Source organism: Simochromis diagramma, unplaced genomic scaffold (genome assembly GCF_900408965.1).
Source record: "Simochromis diagramma unplaced genomic scaffold, fSimDia1.1 OVJJ01000205.1, whole genome shotgun sequence".
Classification (NCBI taxonomy): Eukaryota; Metazoa; Chordata; class Actinopteri; order Cichliformes; family Cichlidae; genus Simochromis; species Simochromis diagramma.
This window is the reverse complement of record NW_024386782.1, coordinates 12,997,178-13,017,560: the sequence shown is the minus strand read 5'-3', so window position 1 is coordinate 13,017,560 and position 20,383 is coordinate 12,997,178. Positions and strand designations below refer to the sequence as shown.

Here is a 20,383-nt window from a genome sequence, read left to right as displayed (position 1 = left end):
TTGGATATTTAATTGGTTAATTAATTGTCTCAGTTAACAATTTCTCTTTCTTGTAATCAGTGCTTGAGAAAAATGAACTACAGTTGCCGAGAATATACTCTCTCCTCCTGGGAAATATAAATGATCACAGATAACAATGGGGTAAAATCCCTTATTAAAAGTGAAATGAGAAAGATTACAGTTGTTGTATTAAACTCCCCTGTTGTTGACATTCCTCTACATTGTTTGGGGGGGGGGGGAACTTTGATTTGACGCATTAACCTATGGGCTGTCCCTGCGAGTAGGGGGGGGTAGGTAAACAAGATGGCGACAACCTGAGAAGCAAGAGTAACACGAAGAGTCAGGGGAAAAAATATATCACTGAGATTTTGTCAGACTAAAGTTAAATAATTTATTCATTGGGGACGGACTCACAACAGAGGACAAACCTTGCAGCGAAAAGGAGGTTCATTTGGATCTAGGTGAGACCCGGTACCGGGAGTTAGTTAGCTTGTTAACCAGCTAGCTCGCTATTTACATTGGCATCCAACGCAACTCCGGTTAGCTTGCGTTAGCTGAATTTATCTGGTGCGTTTCTTCTGAGTGTAGAAGAGGTTGAAGATGGTGTCTCTGCTGTCGGCTCAGCGTAATGCTTTGTCTTTAGAGAACAATGTGTGTCCCCATTATTGCCTCCGCTTCCACCGGTAAAGGAGGTGAAGTTGGCTAACGCTAAATACAAACGTCAGGCAAAGTTGGCTAGCTAGTACTGGAGGTGCACAGCCACCGTTAGCTCCAGTTGGATGACGACGTTTCGGTTATCCCCCCACCTACCAGCTGTTCTCTGTCAGTTCACTGTCAAATTAAATTGCTATCTGTTGTTTTTAAGCATGTCTCTTAGATTAAACCTACTGTGCTTGCTGAATGTGTGCTTACCGACGGACCGCAAAGTGGCATTTCAGGCTAGTTCATTCAAGCAGACTTGCTGCACTAGCTTACCAGCTAGCCAACAGTTGACACTTAAAATATTTATTCCGGCTTAAGAACTTGTAAACTACAATCCTTATATATATATGAGGTTGTTATGTTTGCATATAGAAAGAATAACCTGGTGACTTTTGTTTTGTTTTTTGACCACGGGATTTCAAGGTGGTTAGGTGTTGATGTGTTGTCGATTGTTTACCAAAGATGGCTAACTTATGTGTATGGTTTTTATTAATGTTTAAATTACTCATATTTTCAGGCACCGGGCAGTAAAAACCGCGGTGACATGGAGGACACCTGAGGACAGTTCAACACATTGGACATTGGAGTCGATCTCCAGGAGCCCCACTGATAGCAGAGATTGGACTGATACTGCTGCATGCTCTGGCTGTAGATCTGTGCTTGGATCCAATCCAGCTATAAACACTTATGTACCCTGAGAAAACTCTGATATCCAGCATGGACCCTTGACAGAAATGCCGTGCTGCGTGGCCTTGAATCAAGACTGGTTGCCTCTGCTTAAGACTGTATGGTATTAATTCTGAGGTGATTGGTGAAAGAGAAGAAAAACGTTGTAGTATCGCTTTTTTTTTTCCCCGGTTTTCTGTTCAGCCGCACTTGTTGTAGATGTAGTTAAAATGCACAGTATAAAGCACTAACTCGGTACTGGACTCCAAGGGTTTTTAGCCCCTTTTTGCCCCTCTTGAGTGAAAAAGTTTACAAATTGGGCCTGATCACCCACCTCCTCCCCTTAACTCTCAGGCCTGATTACTCCCTCTCCAATGTTCAGTATTTTGTAACTCATCCTGCAGAATTAAAATACTCACCTCGGTGCTGAAAGGTTACCAGTGGGTTACTTCACAGCAGCAGTCATAGCTATTTGCAAACAGTTTCCTTCACTGGAAGTACAAGCTGTCAATCATGAGTGCCAGCGAGTTGCCTCACCTGTCTGACTATCTAAATGAAAATGAACTGATGGAGATGGATACTTTTATTCACCGCATTGACTCTACAGAGGTGATCTACCAACCTCGGAGGAAGAGGGCAAAGCTGATAGGAAAGTACTTGATGGGGGATCTACTCGGGGAAGGATCTTATGGCAAGGTGAAAGAAATGCTGGACTCAGAGACTCTTTGTCGCAGGGCTGTCAAGATACTGAAGAAGAAGAAGCTTAGGAGGATTCCCAATGGAGAAGCCAATGTGAAAAAGTGAGTGTTTCCCGATTTGTTTTATCTTGTTTCACACATGCATCTTGAAAGGTCTTTTTAGTTGGTTGTACTAGGTAAAACTAGGTGGCATGCCTGCAGCGTATGATCAAAATATAATTAATTTTAGTCACTACACAGAAAATTTATTTAGCCTGCCAACAGTAAAATCAGTTTCTTATGAGTTTTAATGTGTGCCATAGCCTTTAAAAAAATGCAGCTCCCTTTCCGAAATGTGTACAACTCCTAATTTGTATTTTTAAAATGAAAAACCTGATACTGTACTTGAAACCTACCGATCATAACTGATAAGGGAAAAAGGCAGACACAAAGCCTTAGTTTCAATCCAAACACCAGAATACTGTAATATGTTTGAGACATTTAATTTCAATACACACTGTTATTTTTCTCACTTAACAAAGCCAAACCTGTCCAGCAATTGACATAGCAAAGATAATTTTACATAGTCAGCATCATTCTTGAATCCTGAGAGTGAGGTTGTGCTTGTGCAGCCATTAAAATGTAAGAGTCGTTGATCATTGCGGTGGGTAATCCATCTGTCATTTATATGAACAAAGTCAATAATAGTAGACTTATATGGGTAATATCAATAGCATTTGTGTCGCTGCACTAATGGTACCTCCCAGTCAAGGCTGGCGCACACACACATATGCCAAACACCATCCGTAGATGCAAGGCCAACTTGCAGATCTGGCCTAAATGATGACTTTCTACACCTAGCCATAAAAAAGAGAAGAGTGATTTATTAGCGATGCACAAATGTGTGGATCTGTTTTTATCTAATAGGGGAAAAAACTGCAGGAAATGGTTGTGTATTTTTGCTAAAATGTGAAGGAGACAGAGAAAGGCTGCATGAGGATGCTGCATTCAGCGATTTTTAGATGCACATCAATAGGTCATTGTCAGCTTTTTTTCAGTAGTCACATAAGCATGAAACCTGATTACTTTCATCAACGTACTTCTGTTAATGCTTAGTTTTTTGTTCGCAATCCCCCCTGTGATGGGGGAAAAAAACGGTGTCTTCAGCTCAGATCTTCACTTATCCATTTGATAAAGCGGTTATTTAATTCCAGTGCATCTACACAACATGCACAGAGGAAAAAAATATGTCATCAAATATTACTTATACAAACCAGTAACGTGTTTTGTTTTTGTTTGTGAGTAGTAGATGGATTTCTAGTAACTGTGTAATTGTTTTCTGTTCTTGGGGCTCTGTTTCCTTTGTCTCACTGCGTCTGTGATTTAGCTGTCATGTCTGTGTATTCTTTTTTTCTTTTCTTTTTTTTCTTTTTTTGCATCCCACATTTCTTGATGAGCATCGGTAGTTTTAATCACAGCAGTATTATTAAATATCACTCCAGCCTTTCGCCTTGGGCCTGTGCTAATTATAGAGTAAGCCTTAGAAAACTGTCAGAGCAAGTTCACCCAGACAGAAAGAAGGTGCAAGATAATGTGGGTTTTTTTTTTGTTTGTTTGGGATTTTTTTTTTTTTTTTTTTTTTTTTTTTTTTTTTTTTTTAGGCCACAGTCACAACAGCAGCAGAGCAATGAAAAGCCCGTAAGCTCAGTTAGAATCATTTTGTTGGTATTGCGTGTTTTATCTAACTTAAACAAATTTTGTCCTAGAAAACTGCTTTATAATCTAAAGCTGCATTTTAGTTTGCTGGGAATAAAAGAGCCTTGCAGCAGCTGTAGTCTCAGCTGTTAGTATCTTCACTGGCTCTGTTTACCCATAGTGCTGCCTTTGCACTAAGATGCAGTTTGAGAATGCAGTCGGCTCAATTCACCATTTATCACTGTTCACCTCAATGTTGTTAATACTTATTTATTTCTGCTCGATTTTTATTCATTATTTTGCACTGTTGAGTCTTCGATGGTATGAGTGGGAATATTTAACAACACCACTAAGACAAAGTCTGTTTTAATGTCAGCAGAGAACCAGAAAACAATAAATTAGCATTCCCTACCCCATTACTGGCTCTGGGGTGTAGTGTTGGTAATTAGCACTTGTGACTTGTAATCAAAGTACAGCAAATTAAATACACCTACAAATGCAAAGTCCAGTTACTGGTGTTGATTTTCTGGAGGAAGAAAATCATCATAAAAAAGTATTGTGTGCAAATCTTCAGTGTTACGTAAAAGTCCCGATAAGGAAAATGTTACAAGAGCGTTTTTAGAGTTTCAGTATCTCACTAGGGTAAGTCCTTGTGTAAAGGTCACCAAGTCAATGATGGCTGGGGGAAAAAACAAAACAAAACACACAAGCTCACCAGAAGTGATGGTAGAGGTTAAAATGAAAATGCAAAATGAGAAATCCTTAGAAAACCAACTGTTGGCAAAATAAATGTAACTTGTGAGACATTTATTTTCTATTAAGACACTGACTCATTTTCCTTTTTTAAGTTTTCTTTTGAGTGGTCACGTCCAGGCCTGAGTCCAGTCCCAAGTCTGTGGCCTGTCTCCCCTCATAAACTTTGAAAAGTTTGTTCAAAGCAGAATGGTGAAAACCTGTTTGTCCACATGTGCAAATCTTATAAAGATAGATACACAGTCAGTACTTTGTAACATCTTCTCAGGCTAGTATTACAACTTAAAGGGTTTTGGTGGGGGGGGGGTTTGGGTTTTTTTGAGTGTTTAGAATGCTGTTAGAGAGATTTTTGCAAAATTTTCCTGCAAAAGGCTTCCAGTTATGTGAGATTTATGAGCTTTCTTGCATGCAGAGTTCGTTTAATATCCATGCTTGTTTTGTTTTGGGGGGTTTGTTTTTGTTTTTTTATATCTGGCATCTGTGAGCACCATGTCCAAACCTTAATCTTGCAGTTCCTGTTGTAACCCACGGTGTATTTTAAGGTCTCCCCTATTTATCTTCAGCTGCCTTATACATGGTGTGTTGTTTCCTTCTAGAAGTTTGGCGGTATTTCATAGAATTCATTGTTTTTATTGCCAGAAAAATCTTCTCCATGGCCATCATCTGCCACCAAACTAAGCAGTGGGTGAAGGGTTCGTGTCATAAAAATGACACGAACCCTCCACATGTACCTTTGCCCTTTGCACTACAAACGGTCTGGTTTAACTTCATCAGTTCACAGGACTTGTTTCCAAAATACATCAGGCTTGTTTATTTCATTTTCAAACTTCTTCTGAGTTTCATGTTGAGGCCACAGGAAAATTTTTTTTTTTTTTTTTTTTGTTGTTGTTTTTTTGATGACTCTTCCATGAAGGTCACATTTGTTCAAGTACACCACTACTTTATCTAGGTTTTCTGAAGGTCTAACGCAGCTTTTACTAGCCTAACTAGCAATCCTACAATAAGTTGTTTTTAAGCATTTTCTTGGTCTTTCAGATCTTTCCTCTTTCTGAGGTGTTTGTTTTGTGACCATGCAGACTTGTCAGCTGGGAATTTTCATTACAATGCACAGACTAAATGGTAAATGGCCTGTATTTGTATAGCGCTTTACTAGTCCCTAAGGACCCCAAAGCGCTTTACACATCCAGTCATCCACACACACATTCACACACTGGTGATGGCAAGCTACATTGTAGCCACAGCCACCCTGGGATGCACTGACAGAGGCGAGGCTGCCGGACACTGGCGGCACCGGGCCCTCTGACCACCACCAGTAGGCAACGGGTGAAGTGTCTTGCCCAAGGACACAACGACCGAGACTGTCCAAGCCGGGGCTCGAACCGGCAACCTTCCGATTACAAGGCGAACTCCCAACTCTTGAGCCACGAGCGCCCCAGGCAGTGGACTTAAAGGAAACTTAAAAAGAAGTATGAGCCATCAGCCGTCAGGTCTTCAGCTGTCTGTGTCCGGAATAGAGTATATTCTGGACCTAAATGTGAACAAGTAATACCCCTGGCATGCTAATTAAGCTCATAGACCTTGGTAAAAGTTATCCAAGAGCTAAGATCTGTTAAAATGCCTAAACTCTTGCACCACATTCTTTTCTTTTTTTTTCTTTTTTTTTAGATAAATAGTTAGATCCTTTATTAATTATTTGCAGGAAATTACACAGCAGCTTCTACACAAACCTAAGACTATACATCCAACAGCTAAACGATGTGAATTCCTTATAAAGGGTTTGTAGTTGCGCAGTTTGGTTCACACAGAATTTTTTCTGTGTGAAACCAAACCACAAGGAAAAGCTACAGTTTACAAGCTCATCAACTGTTTGAGACCAGAGTAAACAAGCTATAGGTGTGAAAACACCCTTAATGACATGTGAGGGGACCATTACAGGTCTGTAGTCATTGTGGTTGGTGAGATGACTTTTTGGAACGGGAACCAAGCAAGGCATTTTCCACAGCCTTGAGAGCTTCAGATTGAACAGGTGTGTTAGAATATCACACAGGTTCATGAAGCAGGTCTTCATCAGCCTCAACTGCTTTCTTTGCATGCTGGTGTATCTTTTCCTGAGTTACAATGTAGCTCATCTAAAGCCAGTTCTCACTTTCTTATTTTAGATTTCTTTGGTTATATTTATAGGCTGCAATAGTACATGGTTCTGTCACTTTGTTAATGGGGCCATAGCAGTGTCTCTTGATGTGTGAAATTGTTTTCCCTTTGCTTTTTCCCCCTTGTACTTTTTCTTCTTGTACACCCCTCCCACTTGGTGTTTGCCTTATGTTTTCCAGCCTGAGGAAGCTGTATTCCCGAGCCTGTGAATGCCTGTCTGTGCTTGGGTGTCATAGTAGCCCCCAGCCTCTCTATTCAGCCACTGTTGAGCATTCCTGTGTGCCTAACACTTCCTGCTTTTAAAGTATTGCTATAGGGACAAGCATGCTTATGCTTGCTTTGATTGAGCAATGCTACTTCTGTTCCTATGGTAACACGCCAAGAATGCCCTTCCCACGTTTGGAATGACAGGCTCACACACACACACGGGCACGCACAGTGGAGATGCAGATTTTGATCAGCTGTTTATGTTGGTGCTGTGTGCCTGAGTCACTGCCATATCACTAAGCTCTGCGGATTGCAGGCCTCGAATGCACGAGGTCCATCAGTGCACATTTGAACTCAGACTGTGGATGGACTGCAGCAGTCAGTGTGCCTTAAGCAACAGCCCTGCCTCCATTTCATGATTCACTTTTTATGGAAATGAGCTCTGTTATTAATGCACTGTGATTTCCTACAGTTCACACATCATCTTTACATCATTTAGTAGCCAGTTTCAGACTCTATATTTTAATGTTGCTCTGTTCTACATGTGGGTGAGCTTTTTAGTCTTTCTGCCAGTGCAGTGATGCAGCAGTAACCGCTTGTGTGTCTGTGTGTGAAAGCCAGAGGCTGACTAGCCCCTGAATATCCTTTTGTCAGTGGGGGGGGGGTTGTGTTTAAGACGAAGGACTGACGCAGCTCATACACTGCAGGGTGACGACGGCCAGAAAAGCTCTGAAGTGTGTATTTTGTGAGAGCACAGATGATGTCTCAGCTCTGAAGGGACTGAAGAGTGTTATTTATTTCAGGCAGCCCTCCTTTATGGCTTTGACTTATTGTGTGATGCAGTAAATCACATTTAGTATCAAGAGAAGCAGGCGGAGAATCTTATTCAACAATCAAAAAAATGTTATTTATTTCCCCGGTTTACCTCTACTGCATTATGAAACATAAATGGCAGTTAAACAAACCGGTCTTCACTATATATGAAACAATATTACAGAGAAGTAAGCAGCATTTCATTCATAGTTATGCTAACTGTTTTGAATTATAACCAATACAAGTTGTCTTGTTATGAGTGCAAATAATATATCGTGATGCTCAGCGAAATGTGCAAAAATACAAAATGATACTTGATTTTAGATTCCTTCCTGTAATTGTAAAGCAAGCCCTCAATATTTCCTGTGTGAGCATCTGGATATTACCCCTGGAAAGTCTGTGGTTTGTGCTTTTTTTTTTTTTTTTTTTTTTTTTCTTCCCCTCTTACGATCCAGATTCATTAGCGTTCCCTTTCATGGCTCGCTGATTAATGTTCAGTCTCCAGGGGTTTTGCCATGCTGGTGATTTGAACATCTCCTCTTTGGACAGCGAAGTAAACTGTCAGGTTATCTGTCTTTATAGTAAGAATGGAGTTGCTACTGCTGCACTGTTTTTGGTGGGTGCATATTTGTTAGGGTCTCATTAACAAACAATCGAACAATATGACACATGTCAGAATTTAACAGTCCATTGTTTAGCAGGCACTAATAGTTTGGAAATGATAGAAATTTTCATTATTTTTATTATTCATTTTATTCATAATCCCAGTTACATAGTCATAGCTACAAAGAAAAATGTGCCACTGTCCAAAAAAAGCCTAACTGTATCTGCTCTGCTGCTGGTGCTTCAGCCTATACTGAGCATTGTAAATGTCAGGGCTTTAGCCACTCTGCTGGGCAAACTGTGATGACAGCAACTCTATATTTCACCAAGTGTCCTTTTCTGCATGGTGTTCTGTTAAAGTTAGTAGCAGCAAATGTCAGACAGCACTGTTACCCATGACCATCAGAAGCCAGTTTCAGCTGATAACATGAAGTCTGTTAATATAGTGTCCTTGCAACTCTGCTCATCTTCTTCTATTAGTCGGTCTTAAATGTGTTTTCTCTTAATTCAATGTTTTTCATTAAGAACTAAATCACATGATAAATTTAAATTTGAGTGTCTGTATAGAGTAACTCATAAACCTGTTACGCATTATGTAGTGAAACAACTAGATTTTTCACCAGTTCTCGCATTGTTTAGCAGGTTATTAGAAAGTAATGAAACTAATAATACAGTTGTGGCCATGCTGTACAGTCACCCACTGAAGCCAGTGTGCAGATGTACGGTACCCAGCCATGTTAGCTACATTATGCAGCTAACATGGCCCAGTAGAAAATGATACTAAGTAGAAAATGTCTCTCATTAAGTAAGCAAGTGGATGCATTTTCATGTCTTTTCTCTGTATGTTCATTTATAGGGAGATTCAGCTGCTAAGAAGACTCCAACACAAGAATGTGATTCAGTTGGTGGACGTTCTTTACAATGAAGAGAAGCAGAAAATATATCTTTTACCTACTGAATAAGCATATGTTGATTTTTGACATTAATTATTATAGACGGTCTATTTTACCGTTGGTTATTTCTGTACCCAAGTTCTATTTATGTTCTGCACTTTTCCCGATTTTATAGTTGGTTCATAATTGTAAAAAATGTGTTTGTTTGGTTTGGTAAATTCTCTTGACTCCTGACTTACGTATATGGTGATGGAGTATTGCGTTTGTGGGATGCAAGAAATGCTGGATAGCGTCCCAGAGAAAAGGTTTCCAGTATTTCAAGCTCACGGGTAAGTCTTCCTCTTACTTCTCCTCTCTGCCCCCTCTATCCCTGAGTCTCTCTGCTATATTTAGTCTGAGCCTCTCTGCAGCCGCTGCTCCAAACCTAAGTTTAGATCGGAGACTTCAGGGCCTCTACCGTTAAAATTACTGACCGTAGACTGTGTGAATGTCGGGTCACTGCTGGAAAGCTGCTGAAGCAAAATGTGATGCAGCTTTATCTAACCACACAAATATTTTATTTTTTAAGTTTCTTCAACTGTGATTGACTTTGGCTGGTTTTAAATGTGTCCATAAATTCCCTCTGGTTGATGCTTCTTGTAGGTACTTTTGCCAACTCTTAGATGGCCTTGAATATTTGCACAGCCAGGGAATAGTTCACAAAGACATTAAACCAGGGAATCTGCTGCTGACCACAGACGGCTCGCTTAAAATCTCCGACCTGGGAGTAGCAGAGGTAAGCATCGCCTGCCAGAGTTCCGTAAACTCTCTGAATTCTTACTCTTGATTAGAAGAAAAGGGCTGGCATTTCTTTGTATAGACTTTGTGTATGACTTTAATTCCTTGTGCTTGTGTTTGTTCCTTATGTTGGTGCTTTAAAGGTGTTAAGTTTATAATTATTTGCATTGAAATGTATACAGGAACAAAAAATAATCTATTTATTACTTGCTGTTTTTCCTCAGGCCCTTCACCCATTTGCAGAGGATGACACGTGTCGTACTAGTCAGGGCTCTCCAGCCTTTCAGCCTCCAGAAATTGCCAATGGACTGGACACCTTTTCAGGGTTTAAAGTGGACATTTGGTCTGCTGGAGTAACACTGTGAGCGGCACTCTGCGTACTTGTCATGCATTTATCCACATAAAGCTCTAAATTCTGTCCTTGACTCTTCCTGACTCTTGCTTCCTTTCAATCAGATACAACATTACAACAAGTCTGTATCCATTTGAGGGGGACAACATCTATAAGCTATTTGAGAACATTGGAAAAGGAGAGTACACTATTCCTGAGGAGTGTGGACCTCTCCTGTCGGACCTGCTGCGAGGTCGGTGTTGTTCGCAGCCAAAGTGTTTATATTTTCTGCATGAATTTTGGCATTTTGTTTTGCCAATTCAGTGGTCTGTCGCCTCCTTGCAAATGCTGAACAGCACCTGAGAGTGGTGTGTGCACACAGATTTAAAAAAAAAAAAGTGAAAAGTCAGCATTGAGTGTTTGTTGGACTGGAAATATTACCATATTCACAGCTATTGATAGGTGTTCTTAGTATTTTAGAGGTGTCAATATACAGTGCCTATCAAAAAGAATTGATTTCTTTAATTCTGCAGCTTTTCACCGGTAACAATCGAAACATGTACTGTTAGAAAGATTTGGGTTTGTAAGTTTCATTTGTTCACCTGCAGGTAGCATAACAGCAACAGTGGCTGCAGTGACTCCAATATGCTTGCAAAAGTATGGGACGAATTTGACCATCATATGTATATGTGCCGAGTGCACGGGAAGCTTCTATGTACATGTACTTCAAAAAAAAAAAAAAAATATATATATATATATATATACACACACACACACACACACCTTTTTGATGTACCTTGTTTACTGATTCCTGTGAAGACCCTCTTATTCTCAATAATCTGTGGCTTTACGATGAAGTGGTTAACACATGAAAGATCCCTTATTTGAGCTCAGGAGGAGACGCAGACCAGTGTACTCTCTGTGCCAGACCCAAGCCCGGATAAATAGGATCGCTTTAGGAAGAACATCCAGTGTAAAAACGGTGCCAAATCCAATGCATGGATCCAACCATTTTTGACCATTTGAGACATGTAGGAGAAGCTGCAAAGTAAAGATACAAAACTGGCTGTTACTTGTGACACATTAAGTTTGCTATAGATGTTTGTTTAAAATCTCAGATGGTGTGCCCCCTTCTAAAATTAAAATTACTTGCAGCTGTTGAACGTCATCACAAAACCAAAACTAACCACCTAGCAGTCAGGTGTTTTGCTGTAACCACTGTCCACTGAGGATGGTACACCAGATGGTTTGCAAGATGAGGCATGCATCAGGTTTATATATTATTTTGTTTCTTAGGTTGCTTCCCTCCTTATACAAAACTACAGTGTTTGTTTTCTATCCATTATCTTAGATTTAGCTCAATTTTCATGAAATGCAAAATGAGTCACACTTTAAAAAACTGACATTTATTTTCAGTCCTTTATGCCTGTCAGTCTTTAGGTGTAGGCTGAAATAAAAGGCAGTGGATTTACAGTTCAGGGCACAATGAATCCATTAAAGATCATAGCGTTAACAGTAGATGTTTTTGTCATGCTTATTGATCATATATGAAAACATCCTCTAGACTGCTAGGATTGGTGAACAGGAGAATATAGGACAGAAAAACCAGCAGTCTAGTGGGTAATAAATCACTCAAATGTCAAGCAGTTTCACTGTGATCTTTTCTGTGTGCACCCAGTAGGTGGTGCTGTGACACTGGAAGTCACTGTGGCTTCTCAGCATGCCAGGCTTCCACCAAACTGTAGAAATCCCTCCAGCTGTTGACGTAGTTTCCATTGATCTGGAGCCAGCAGCAGAATACTAAGCACTTCACAGTCGGGCATTGCTTTTCCCGAGTGAAATACTGCAATGCTTTTGCCCCTTGTTTAAAAAAACAAAACAAAAAAGGCAAGAGTCCTTCAGTTAAAAACAAATTAAAAAAAAAAAAAAAAGAAGAAAGAAAGGAGGAAAAAAAGAAGGAACAGAAAAAGAATCGATTACAAGAGCCCAAACTCACTGCCTATAAAATCCAAGAACAATGTTGGGAAGATTATGTTTGTACTAACTAATGAAATCCTTCAATGAAGGCTGAATGCTAAGTTGTATTTCAGCATATTATCCAGCTTTGCTCTCTTTGTCCTTTTATGGAAAAAAAGCGCCGGGTATAAGTGCTGGGGCTTATACCTGTAAAATGATTCTGGGTCAAATGGAGGCGATTTAAACTTTTTTTTTTTTTTTTTTTCTGTCAAAAGGAATCAAATGTTTAACAATGAAGAGAAAAAAAGAACTCGCTGATTTTTGTTTCTTCTGAAAAACATACTGGGCTTCAGTCCCCCATCATCGGTCTGACGTCTGTGTGTGTGATGACGCAGCACCTGAGAAATAGTCGGTCCATAATTACATCGCCTAAAATAAGCCACAAAAAGGTGTCTTTCAGCCAGCGCAGCACTACTATCAGCACTCTGCATACTCCTGTTTTCTGCCTACTAGGAAACAATTACATTAGTAGGAGAGGCACTGCATCACTTCTACCTTATCACACTGACACTGCGCTTTTCCCACAGATTCAGCCCACATTGTGATAATTGAGATACAAAATCTTCATTACATTGTTACAGTTGTTGCTCAGTCCTTTTTTTTTCCCCTCTCTCTCTACTGTACTTCATTGACTTCTTCAGCTATGCCGGATGCTTTGACAAGTGAAAGATTATCACTTTCATTAATTGATGTTCTTGAATGAGGTTGCTGTCTGGCTGCTGTTCACCTTCCCCACATTGCTGTGGCCTCCCAGCAGTTTGTTAAATGCTCCATGGAAACAGATGTGAGTGGAGGAAATTGTTCAGGATCATCATGATTAAATTCACCTTGACATTGTGTTTGTGTTTTGTTTCTCCCCCCCCCCTCCTATCTAGGCATGCTTGAGTATGATCCTGTGAAGAGGTTTTCCATACAAAACATAAGGCAACACAAGTGAGTATTTTGATTGTATTTCTGTGACTAAGCATACAAATTATCAGGTGTTTGGAAAATTATATTCTACACTAAAAATAAAAGACTGATCTGTTATCTACATGCCCTTTCCCCCCCACCATCCCGTCCTTCTTATAACCCTACCAGCTGGGTGCGGAAGAAACACCCTCCATCTGAGCCTCCTGTACCCATCCCTGCCAGCGCAGAGAGCAGGGACCCTTGGCGGAGTATGACGGTGGTGCCCTATCTAGAAGATCTGCATGGCTACACAGAGGAGGATGATGACGAGCTCTATGATGGGGAGGATGAGATCATATACACTCAGGACTTCACAGTGCCAGGTAAGAGTGGGCTTAGATAATTCTTATGATTTGAGTTGGGTACTCTCCATAAGCAGATATGCTATATGCAGAATCTGTCGGCAAGGAAAGGTTTTTGGTTGTCTTAGTTCTGTTTACAGTCAGGTCTGAACAGGCTTTGGTTGCATGCAGGGATACGGTCAATGTGAAGAGCAAAAAGGGGAAATGCATTTGCTGAAATCCGAGACAGTTTGCCCGAGGTTCACTGCTTTACTCCTCCATTTAGTTTTGTGTCATTGTTCTAGTTTGTTGTATTGAAGAAAATTGGACATTTCATAATTGTTACTCTGCCTCTACGAGGTGTCATTTAAACTCTGACAGAAAATTACAGCTGAACTACTGAAAATTCACATGAGGACAGTGTCAGCCAGTACTCGGGCTTACAGATATCTGGGGTTTGTTAGCGTCTGTCTCTCTTTGGAGCACTTGTTGGGAAGCTTTTATTGCACTTGCTGTACGGTAATGAGGAGTTGTCTTCAGCCCAATTGATGCTTCTGTTCTTCCTCTGCTGCTGGGTTCTGTGTTGTGCTCCACCACTCCTTCCTCTCTCTCTCACACAGACACACACAGGCACAGACAGAGCAGCAAAGAGAAATCAGGAAACTTCCAAATGTAATAAATACTTTCACATTGAACTGAAATTAAAGAAATGCACATAAATAACACAAAGTGAATGATTAATGAAAGAAATGAGTTTTCCTTCCTTCCTTTGGCTTTGAAGGTCAGTTAATGAAAATGGAAACACTGCAGTATCAAAACCATGGGTTTTGTTTGCTTTTTTTAAAATTCATATTTCCAAATAACTGCATAAAATTGGAAGTCTTAAATTTTCTCTGTAACGTCGATATCCAGGATACACAAGAAATTGGATGTTTCCTCCAGAGGCTAAGTAAGCAGAGTAGCTAATGCAATATGTGGAAAATTGTATTGGGCCAGAGCTCTTACTCCTTGCATTCAGGGGTTTTCAGTCCTAAGTCACATGTGTATGAAATCAGGCACCTAGCCTTTCATTGTGCCTTTACAAACATTCAGAAAGAATGGGTTGTTTTAAGGATTTGTGTGGAAATGGTAAAATGGTACAGGTAATGTTTCCATCCCATTCACATAGAAATCGAAGTTCACATTAAGTACTTTCCCTTTTAAAGTATTCAGTATGTTACAGCAGTTTGCAATTATCAGATACTGTTGGTTTTGATAAAGGCCTTACTGCTAATCTTTCCGTCCCATATTGCAAAGAATAAAACGGTCACGTCTTAATGTTACTAAAACTGAAGGCTTTGGGTTCAGTGTGAAGGTCAGCGCACAAATGATCAGATATGTGGTGTTTAATGTAGCTTGGTAATCACACATCATTTATTTCACTTCAATCATTCAGCCTGACATCGTGCTCATGTTTGGTGATTTCCTTTTGGGAGTGGCTGTGCAAATCAGTGAACTCAAATCGTGGAAGCTGCTGTCATTTCCTAGGATTTCCACACCGATTTAGGAATTGTGTGAGTCTCAGGGTTTTTATTTCTGTTCATTGTTTTATAACATTTTCTATCATGTCTCGTGGTTGTGGCCCTGTGCAGCTGCAGTGCAGTGTGAGTTCATGTAGTTTTAAAATGGTATGAATATGAATGGGACCAGACTTGACTACAAATTACCTGACACGACCTTGATGAAGACAAAACATGTTAAATACTCGTTAGAAGTTGTTGTTGTTGTTACTGTTGTTGTTGTTGTTATTCAGAGGAACTCAGTAGACAAACTGCCTATTAAAGGATCCTGAGTAGAGTGGAGGAAGAAGTAATTCGTTGGTATCCTTTTAACTTATTTTAGTCATAAAGTTAACAAAGTTAGGAAAGCAGCAGTTTAAAAAAAATCATAAATTAATAGACTTGCAATTCTCTGATTTCCTGTAAGCCTACATCCACACTTACGCATGTAGAAATGTGTGCCAGACCTACAAATGATATCATGGTGTCCAGTTTGCCAAAAACAAAACAAATATAGGAGCACACCTTCTATGATGTAAGACAAAATGTTGATTTCACGAGCCAGTAGGAGCGAGTTTTCCCAAAGCTCTGTATTAAGTGACCTCAAGCACCAATTTTTTTTTTTTTAATATGTAATGAAAGCTGAGTTTACCAGAATACCTGCGTATGACAGGACCTAAATGTGAGGGTTCATTGCTCGTCTGCTAATTTACCCCCCTTTTTCTTTTCTTGTTTTTCATTGTTTGTGAAATCCCTGAATAGTAAACATTGCTACATTTTGTGTTGTGCGTGATCCCCTTTTTCCTGCAGAAGTGAGACTTATGGAAAGTTCTTATAAAAGCCTTAAAATCTCTGCGTCAGACTGCTCTCATGCATTTCATACGCTGACAGCATGATGGCTCTTTGCCCTCACGGTCTTTGCGGAAATGTGGACGTCTGGATCAGGCTTGTCCCAGTATGAACCTGAGGCATCTTAAATTCCCCATTTCCTCTCCATGCTGTGCAGAGTCGTAATGTCTGCCATGAAATAAGGTTCAGAGGGCTGGAACAAGGTGCACTTAAATGATATGTGTACAAAGAAAAGAGCCAGAGCCTGTCAACCCACTGTTGACAGGCTCTGGTAAGAGCAGATATTAACTGCATCTTTTCATTTGATTTAATTTGCACCCAGACTCTTCCTTTAACTCTCTCTCTCCACCCCCCCCCCCCCCCCCCGAATTATTAAAATCCTTTATCTGTTGCTAGGCAACAGTTGGTAATAATAAATGCAGTAGTCGGTTTCGGATATCTAGAATTGGTGCCCCACATTAAAAAACCAAATGGAGCTGCAGAATGTGAATGAAGCGATCTAAAAATAATCCTGCTGAAATGGTTTCAGTGTGGGAGTCTGAATGGGTTTCCAGGATACATATATACACACACACACACACACACACACACACACACACACACACACACACACACACACACACACACACACACACACACACACACACACACACAAAATGTTGGTGTGTTTGGTAAATTAAATCACTCGTTTGACCTCTTCTCTCGTAATCAGTAAATATATATGTCCCTGCTCTTAATGTTCTCCTCAGACTTGCAGTTTGTGCTGTGTGGGAACCTGTAAGTTTATCTTGGCGCCTGCTGCACTCACAGATACTCACACATGTCTGTACTGAAATAAACTGGTCACACTGAGGTTAATTTCTATTTTCAGCTGGTGGATTTCCTGTTGTTGTAGGTTTCGGTTTGTCGCACACTTCTCACCATTACCTGACCTGACATTTTGATGGTGCTGTTGGTAAATTAGATTTTCAGCGTTCCCCTCTCAAAATATATACACACTTGCAGTATGATCAAGTATACGAAAAATACAGATCATTTGTGAGCTGTGAGTCATGCGAGTGTTTCAGTAGAATCTAAGAATAGAAATATTGATTAGAAATGAGCCTAAGTCCCCTTCAGTTCTCACAGCTTCAGGTTTCTTGTGTTATCATGGGGGTTTTGGTGAGGGTTTCTGATGACTGTGCAGCACGCAGTTACAGGTCATACAAATATGTGTTATTTGATAGAAACCTATGCATTACTTTTTTTATTTGTGTGGGGGGGGGGGCTGGTTTTGTTTGTTTGTTTTTAATGGATAAAACAAGTCATGTGTGACAAAATGCAGTAGGCTGTTTTCTATTTTTGGCATTTTTGATATCATCTAGTGAACTGGCTCTTTGCAAACTCATAAATTCTTCTGTGGGTGAACTATAATATGTTTGCAAGCTTTTCTGTTCAAAAAACAGAATTTTATATTCTACATTGTGCATCTGCAGGTCTTTCTTCCATGCTTTGTGTCCATTTTAGCTTCTTTCTCTCAGGCGTTTTGAAAACAAAGCAAGGTTAGTTCAGTATGTACTCAGCATAGCACATTCAAACCAGCAGTATATCTGCTAACAACAAGCAAGAGTGTTGATTTTACATGTGAATGTAGCCAAAATCATAAAACTGACTTCTCTGATAAACTCCTCATTCACTTTCGATGCCTTCTGTTACAGAATCTTTAGGCCTAAAGAGAAGAAGAAACTAGAAACTGGTTTAAAAGTAAAGGTTGGTTTTTATTGTCCTTAATGGATAGCATTAATGTCGCTTTTTCATACTAATTAAGAATTAAGTTAATCTTTTGACTTCCTGGTTCCTTGGACACTTGGAGTAGAAAGCCTGGACCTTTCCTTGTGCTGAAATTCAGAGCCTGACGCAACACAAAGGTTTTTGTCGCATATGAGTGTCGGAGTGTTTTTGGTGCTTTGATGTTGGATAAAACGAGGTAAATGTCTACAGGGGTCTGCTCATACTACAAACTCACAGCTGGTTAGCAAAGCAGCACTCAACACTGGTGTATTGGGTTTCTTTTGAGCCTCGTATGTGTGTGTTTGTGACTTTAGGACAAGTGGCCGAAGAAGATCAGGATCAGGGGAACGCAGACCACAGTCCAGCTGTAGCCAAGCCAGTTTGTGTGAATGGGACAGAAGGGGGGTCTCTGAACAGCAAGGCCAAAGCCGAACGCCGATCCTCATCCTCGTCCAACCCCTCACGTAAAGGAGTCTCCACAGCCAGCAAAATCCGCAAGCTCTCCACCTGCAAACAGCAATGACCCTCCTCCCCCTTTCTGCCTCAGCAGCAACCCACCTGGTGAGTGTGCAGACTGCTTCACAAAAATTGTGGCTCAATTTGTGCTTCTTGTTATACAGTAGAAGGTGGGAAAAGATAAAGAAGCCCTTATGGAAAGCAGGTGCTGCAGATCCAGATAAAAGGTAGGAGGAATGACAGTGCAGTGGAAGGGAGGAGGAGGGGGAGGAAATGAGTGAGTGAAGAGAGTCTGTGTTGGTATTCAGCAAGCAGCACTCTGGATCACCACCATTCCCCTGGCAAACACACGGGCACTTTCCTATACAGTGACAAAAACCACATCTGGACCTATCCCACGGTGATGCATCTCCTGTTTCTGTTCGGATCTGTTGCCTTTGAAGGGTTCATCAGTCACCCTCATTCACGTGGAGTGAGGCAGATTTTTGCTACAAGCGTACACATAAATTTAACAAGTTGTCCTCCTCTCTTTTTCCAGTTACCGCCCACAGCTGCTCTTTCTGTCTTCAGCACATACAGAACCAGTCACGGAGCGAGGCTGTTTGTCACGGGTGCAGTGCAGGAGAGATGCTGTGTATTAATTTGTTCAGGCGATGACTCATCCTTGGATGAGATAAAGTGGGCTGTGGGATGTTTGTGTGTCTCTCTCTTTCTCACTCTGTGGGTTGAGTCTTTTCCGCGTTAACGGCGCCAATTAGTACTTGTCTTGTAAAAAAATTCTGTCACGGTGTTTAGTTTTAAGTCGGGGGGGGCTTTCAATACCCTCGTCAGACTTCCGCTAATATTCTGTTGTCTGTGTCCCCTCAGGGTGATCTGTCCTCATCCTCCTGTGTCCAGAGTCCTCACAGTTGTGAGAGAAACCTGCTGACATTAAGCCCCCCCAACACCTTCACCTGCCCCCCTCTCCCCAAACCTCGCTGGACCACTGGCCTGCAGAGTCGTTTGAAGATGCGGTATTAGCGACGAGGAGGAGGAGGACAGCATGAAATGTTCTTTCTGCTCTGAGACTGAGGCTGTGAAGATGGTGTTTATTTTCTCCAAAATTTTGGGCTCCTTTTCAACTAAACTCATCCAGTTCTCTCTTATCATTTTCCCCCTCCCAACCCTCCCCCCTCCTCTCCAATCTTGTCATCCTCCTCAGAGAGCCAAGTGTTGCACCGGACGTTACAGACTCCACCACCCACCTACCCACTCCTCCTCTCCACCTACCCCACCCATCCCTCCTTAACCCACCTTGTTTCTTTGACTACCTTTTGTTTTTACAGAACCCTAATGGCAGTTTTTAAGACACATTGTGATGTGTAAAAAAATTAAAGAGGAAAAAAAAAACCCCACACATGTTATGAATAATTCTATATTTAAACCTCTGCTGAGCATAATTATGGTAGTGCTACCACCGACATAGAAACTGCATGCTGTACAGAGCTGGAAGAAAGGGAAAGCTCTTGGTTTTATGTGGATGCACTGACGGACTGAAGCCTTGAGATTTGTATTTTTTTCCCTCCCCTTTTAGGTTTTCTTTCTTTTTTTTTTCCTATGAATATTTTTTAATTATTATTTATATAAAACATGTCCCAAACAGGCTGTTTTGTTGGATGATCCTTTCTGTTTGAATTTAAGTTTAGCATATTTTCATAAACACAGCTCATTGGTTTATGACCTTTTTTTATTTTTTCCTCCCCCTTTATTTCACGTGTCCTTTAAAGAGCGCACAGCTCTGACAGGAATATTAGACTCATCTTCCTCTCGTGTCTGCAGCAATTAGGTAGTCAGGGTGATGCTGCGGTTGCGGGCGGCATGCAGTGATGTTCTTTGCTGTGCCGATCACTTCAGCGGGTGTCCTTCCCCCCCCCAACCCCCCTCTTACGCAGGCAGGCCCATCATCAGCTCCTCACTGGGAATAGATCAGAGAGCAGGTGAGTCACCACTGTGAGGGAGGGAGAGATGAGCGCTTCCCACGTCAGCAAGGTCGACGGAGAGGCTCTCCGTACGACGAGACAAATGAAGAAGAGAGATGTCGCGCTAACAGACCGAAGACGGGAGGGTGATTAGTACGTGAGGGCACACTTAAGGTTACTGGTCTCACTCTTGTGTCAGCTGACAGATCAGCAGCAAAAATTCATTTATTAAAAAAGAAAATCTGAAAAACTTAAAGTGCAAATCGATTTTTCGCCTCACAAGGTCGAGCTTTTGT

General features: G+C 40.9%; 1 protein-coding gene across 3 annotated transcripts; it reads left to right on the top strand.

Annotated features, from left to right (window-relative positions):
• The first annotated feature begins 272 nt into the window (after window positions 1-272).
• On the top strand, window positions 273-19,586 carry stk11 (serine/threonine kinase 11). 3 transcript variants are annotated; one of them, XM_040021924.1, is made up of 11 exons: window positions 273-461; window positions 1,220-2,168; window positions 9,124-9,207; window positions 9,400-9,489; window positions 9,803-9,935; window positions 10,162-10,298; window positions 10,394-10,521; window positions 13,160-13,217; window positions 13,365-13,558; window positions 17,988-18,234; window positions 18,997-19,586. In XM_040021924.1, the coding sequence occupies exons 2-10, from the start codon at window positions 1,882-1,884 to the stop codon at window positions 18,194-18,196; spliced, it is 1,320 nt and encodes a 439-aa protein (XP_039877858.1). In that variant the 5' UTR covers window positions 273-461; window positions 1,220-1,881; the 3' UTR covers window positions 18,197-18,234; window positions 18,997-19,586. The 3 variants fall into 3 exon arrangements, with proteins under 3 accessions (XP_039877858.1, XP_039877860.1, XP_039877859.1); XM_040021926.1 differs by lacking the exon at window positions 273-461 and adding an exon at window positions 495-567; XM_040021925.1 differs by lacking the exon at window positions 273-461 and adding an exon at window positions 596-822.
• The last annotated feature ends 797 nt before the right edge of the window (window positions 19,587-20,383 follow it).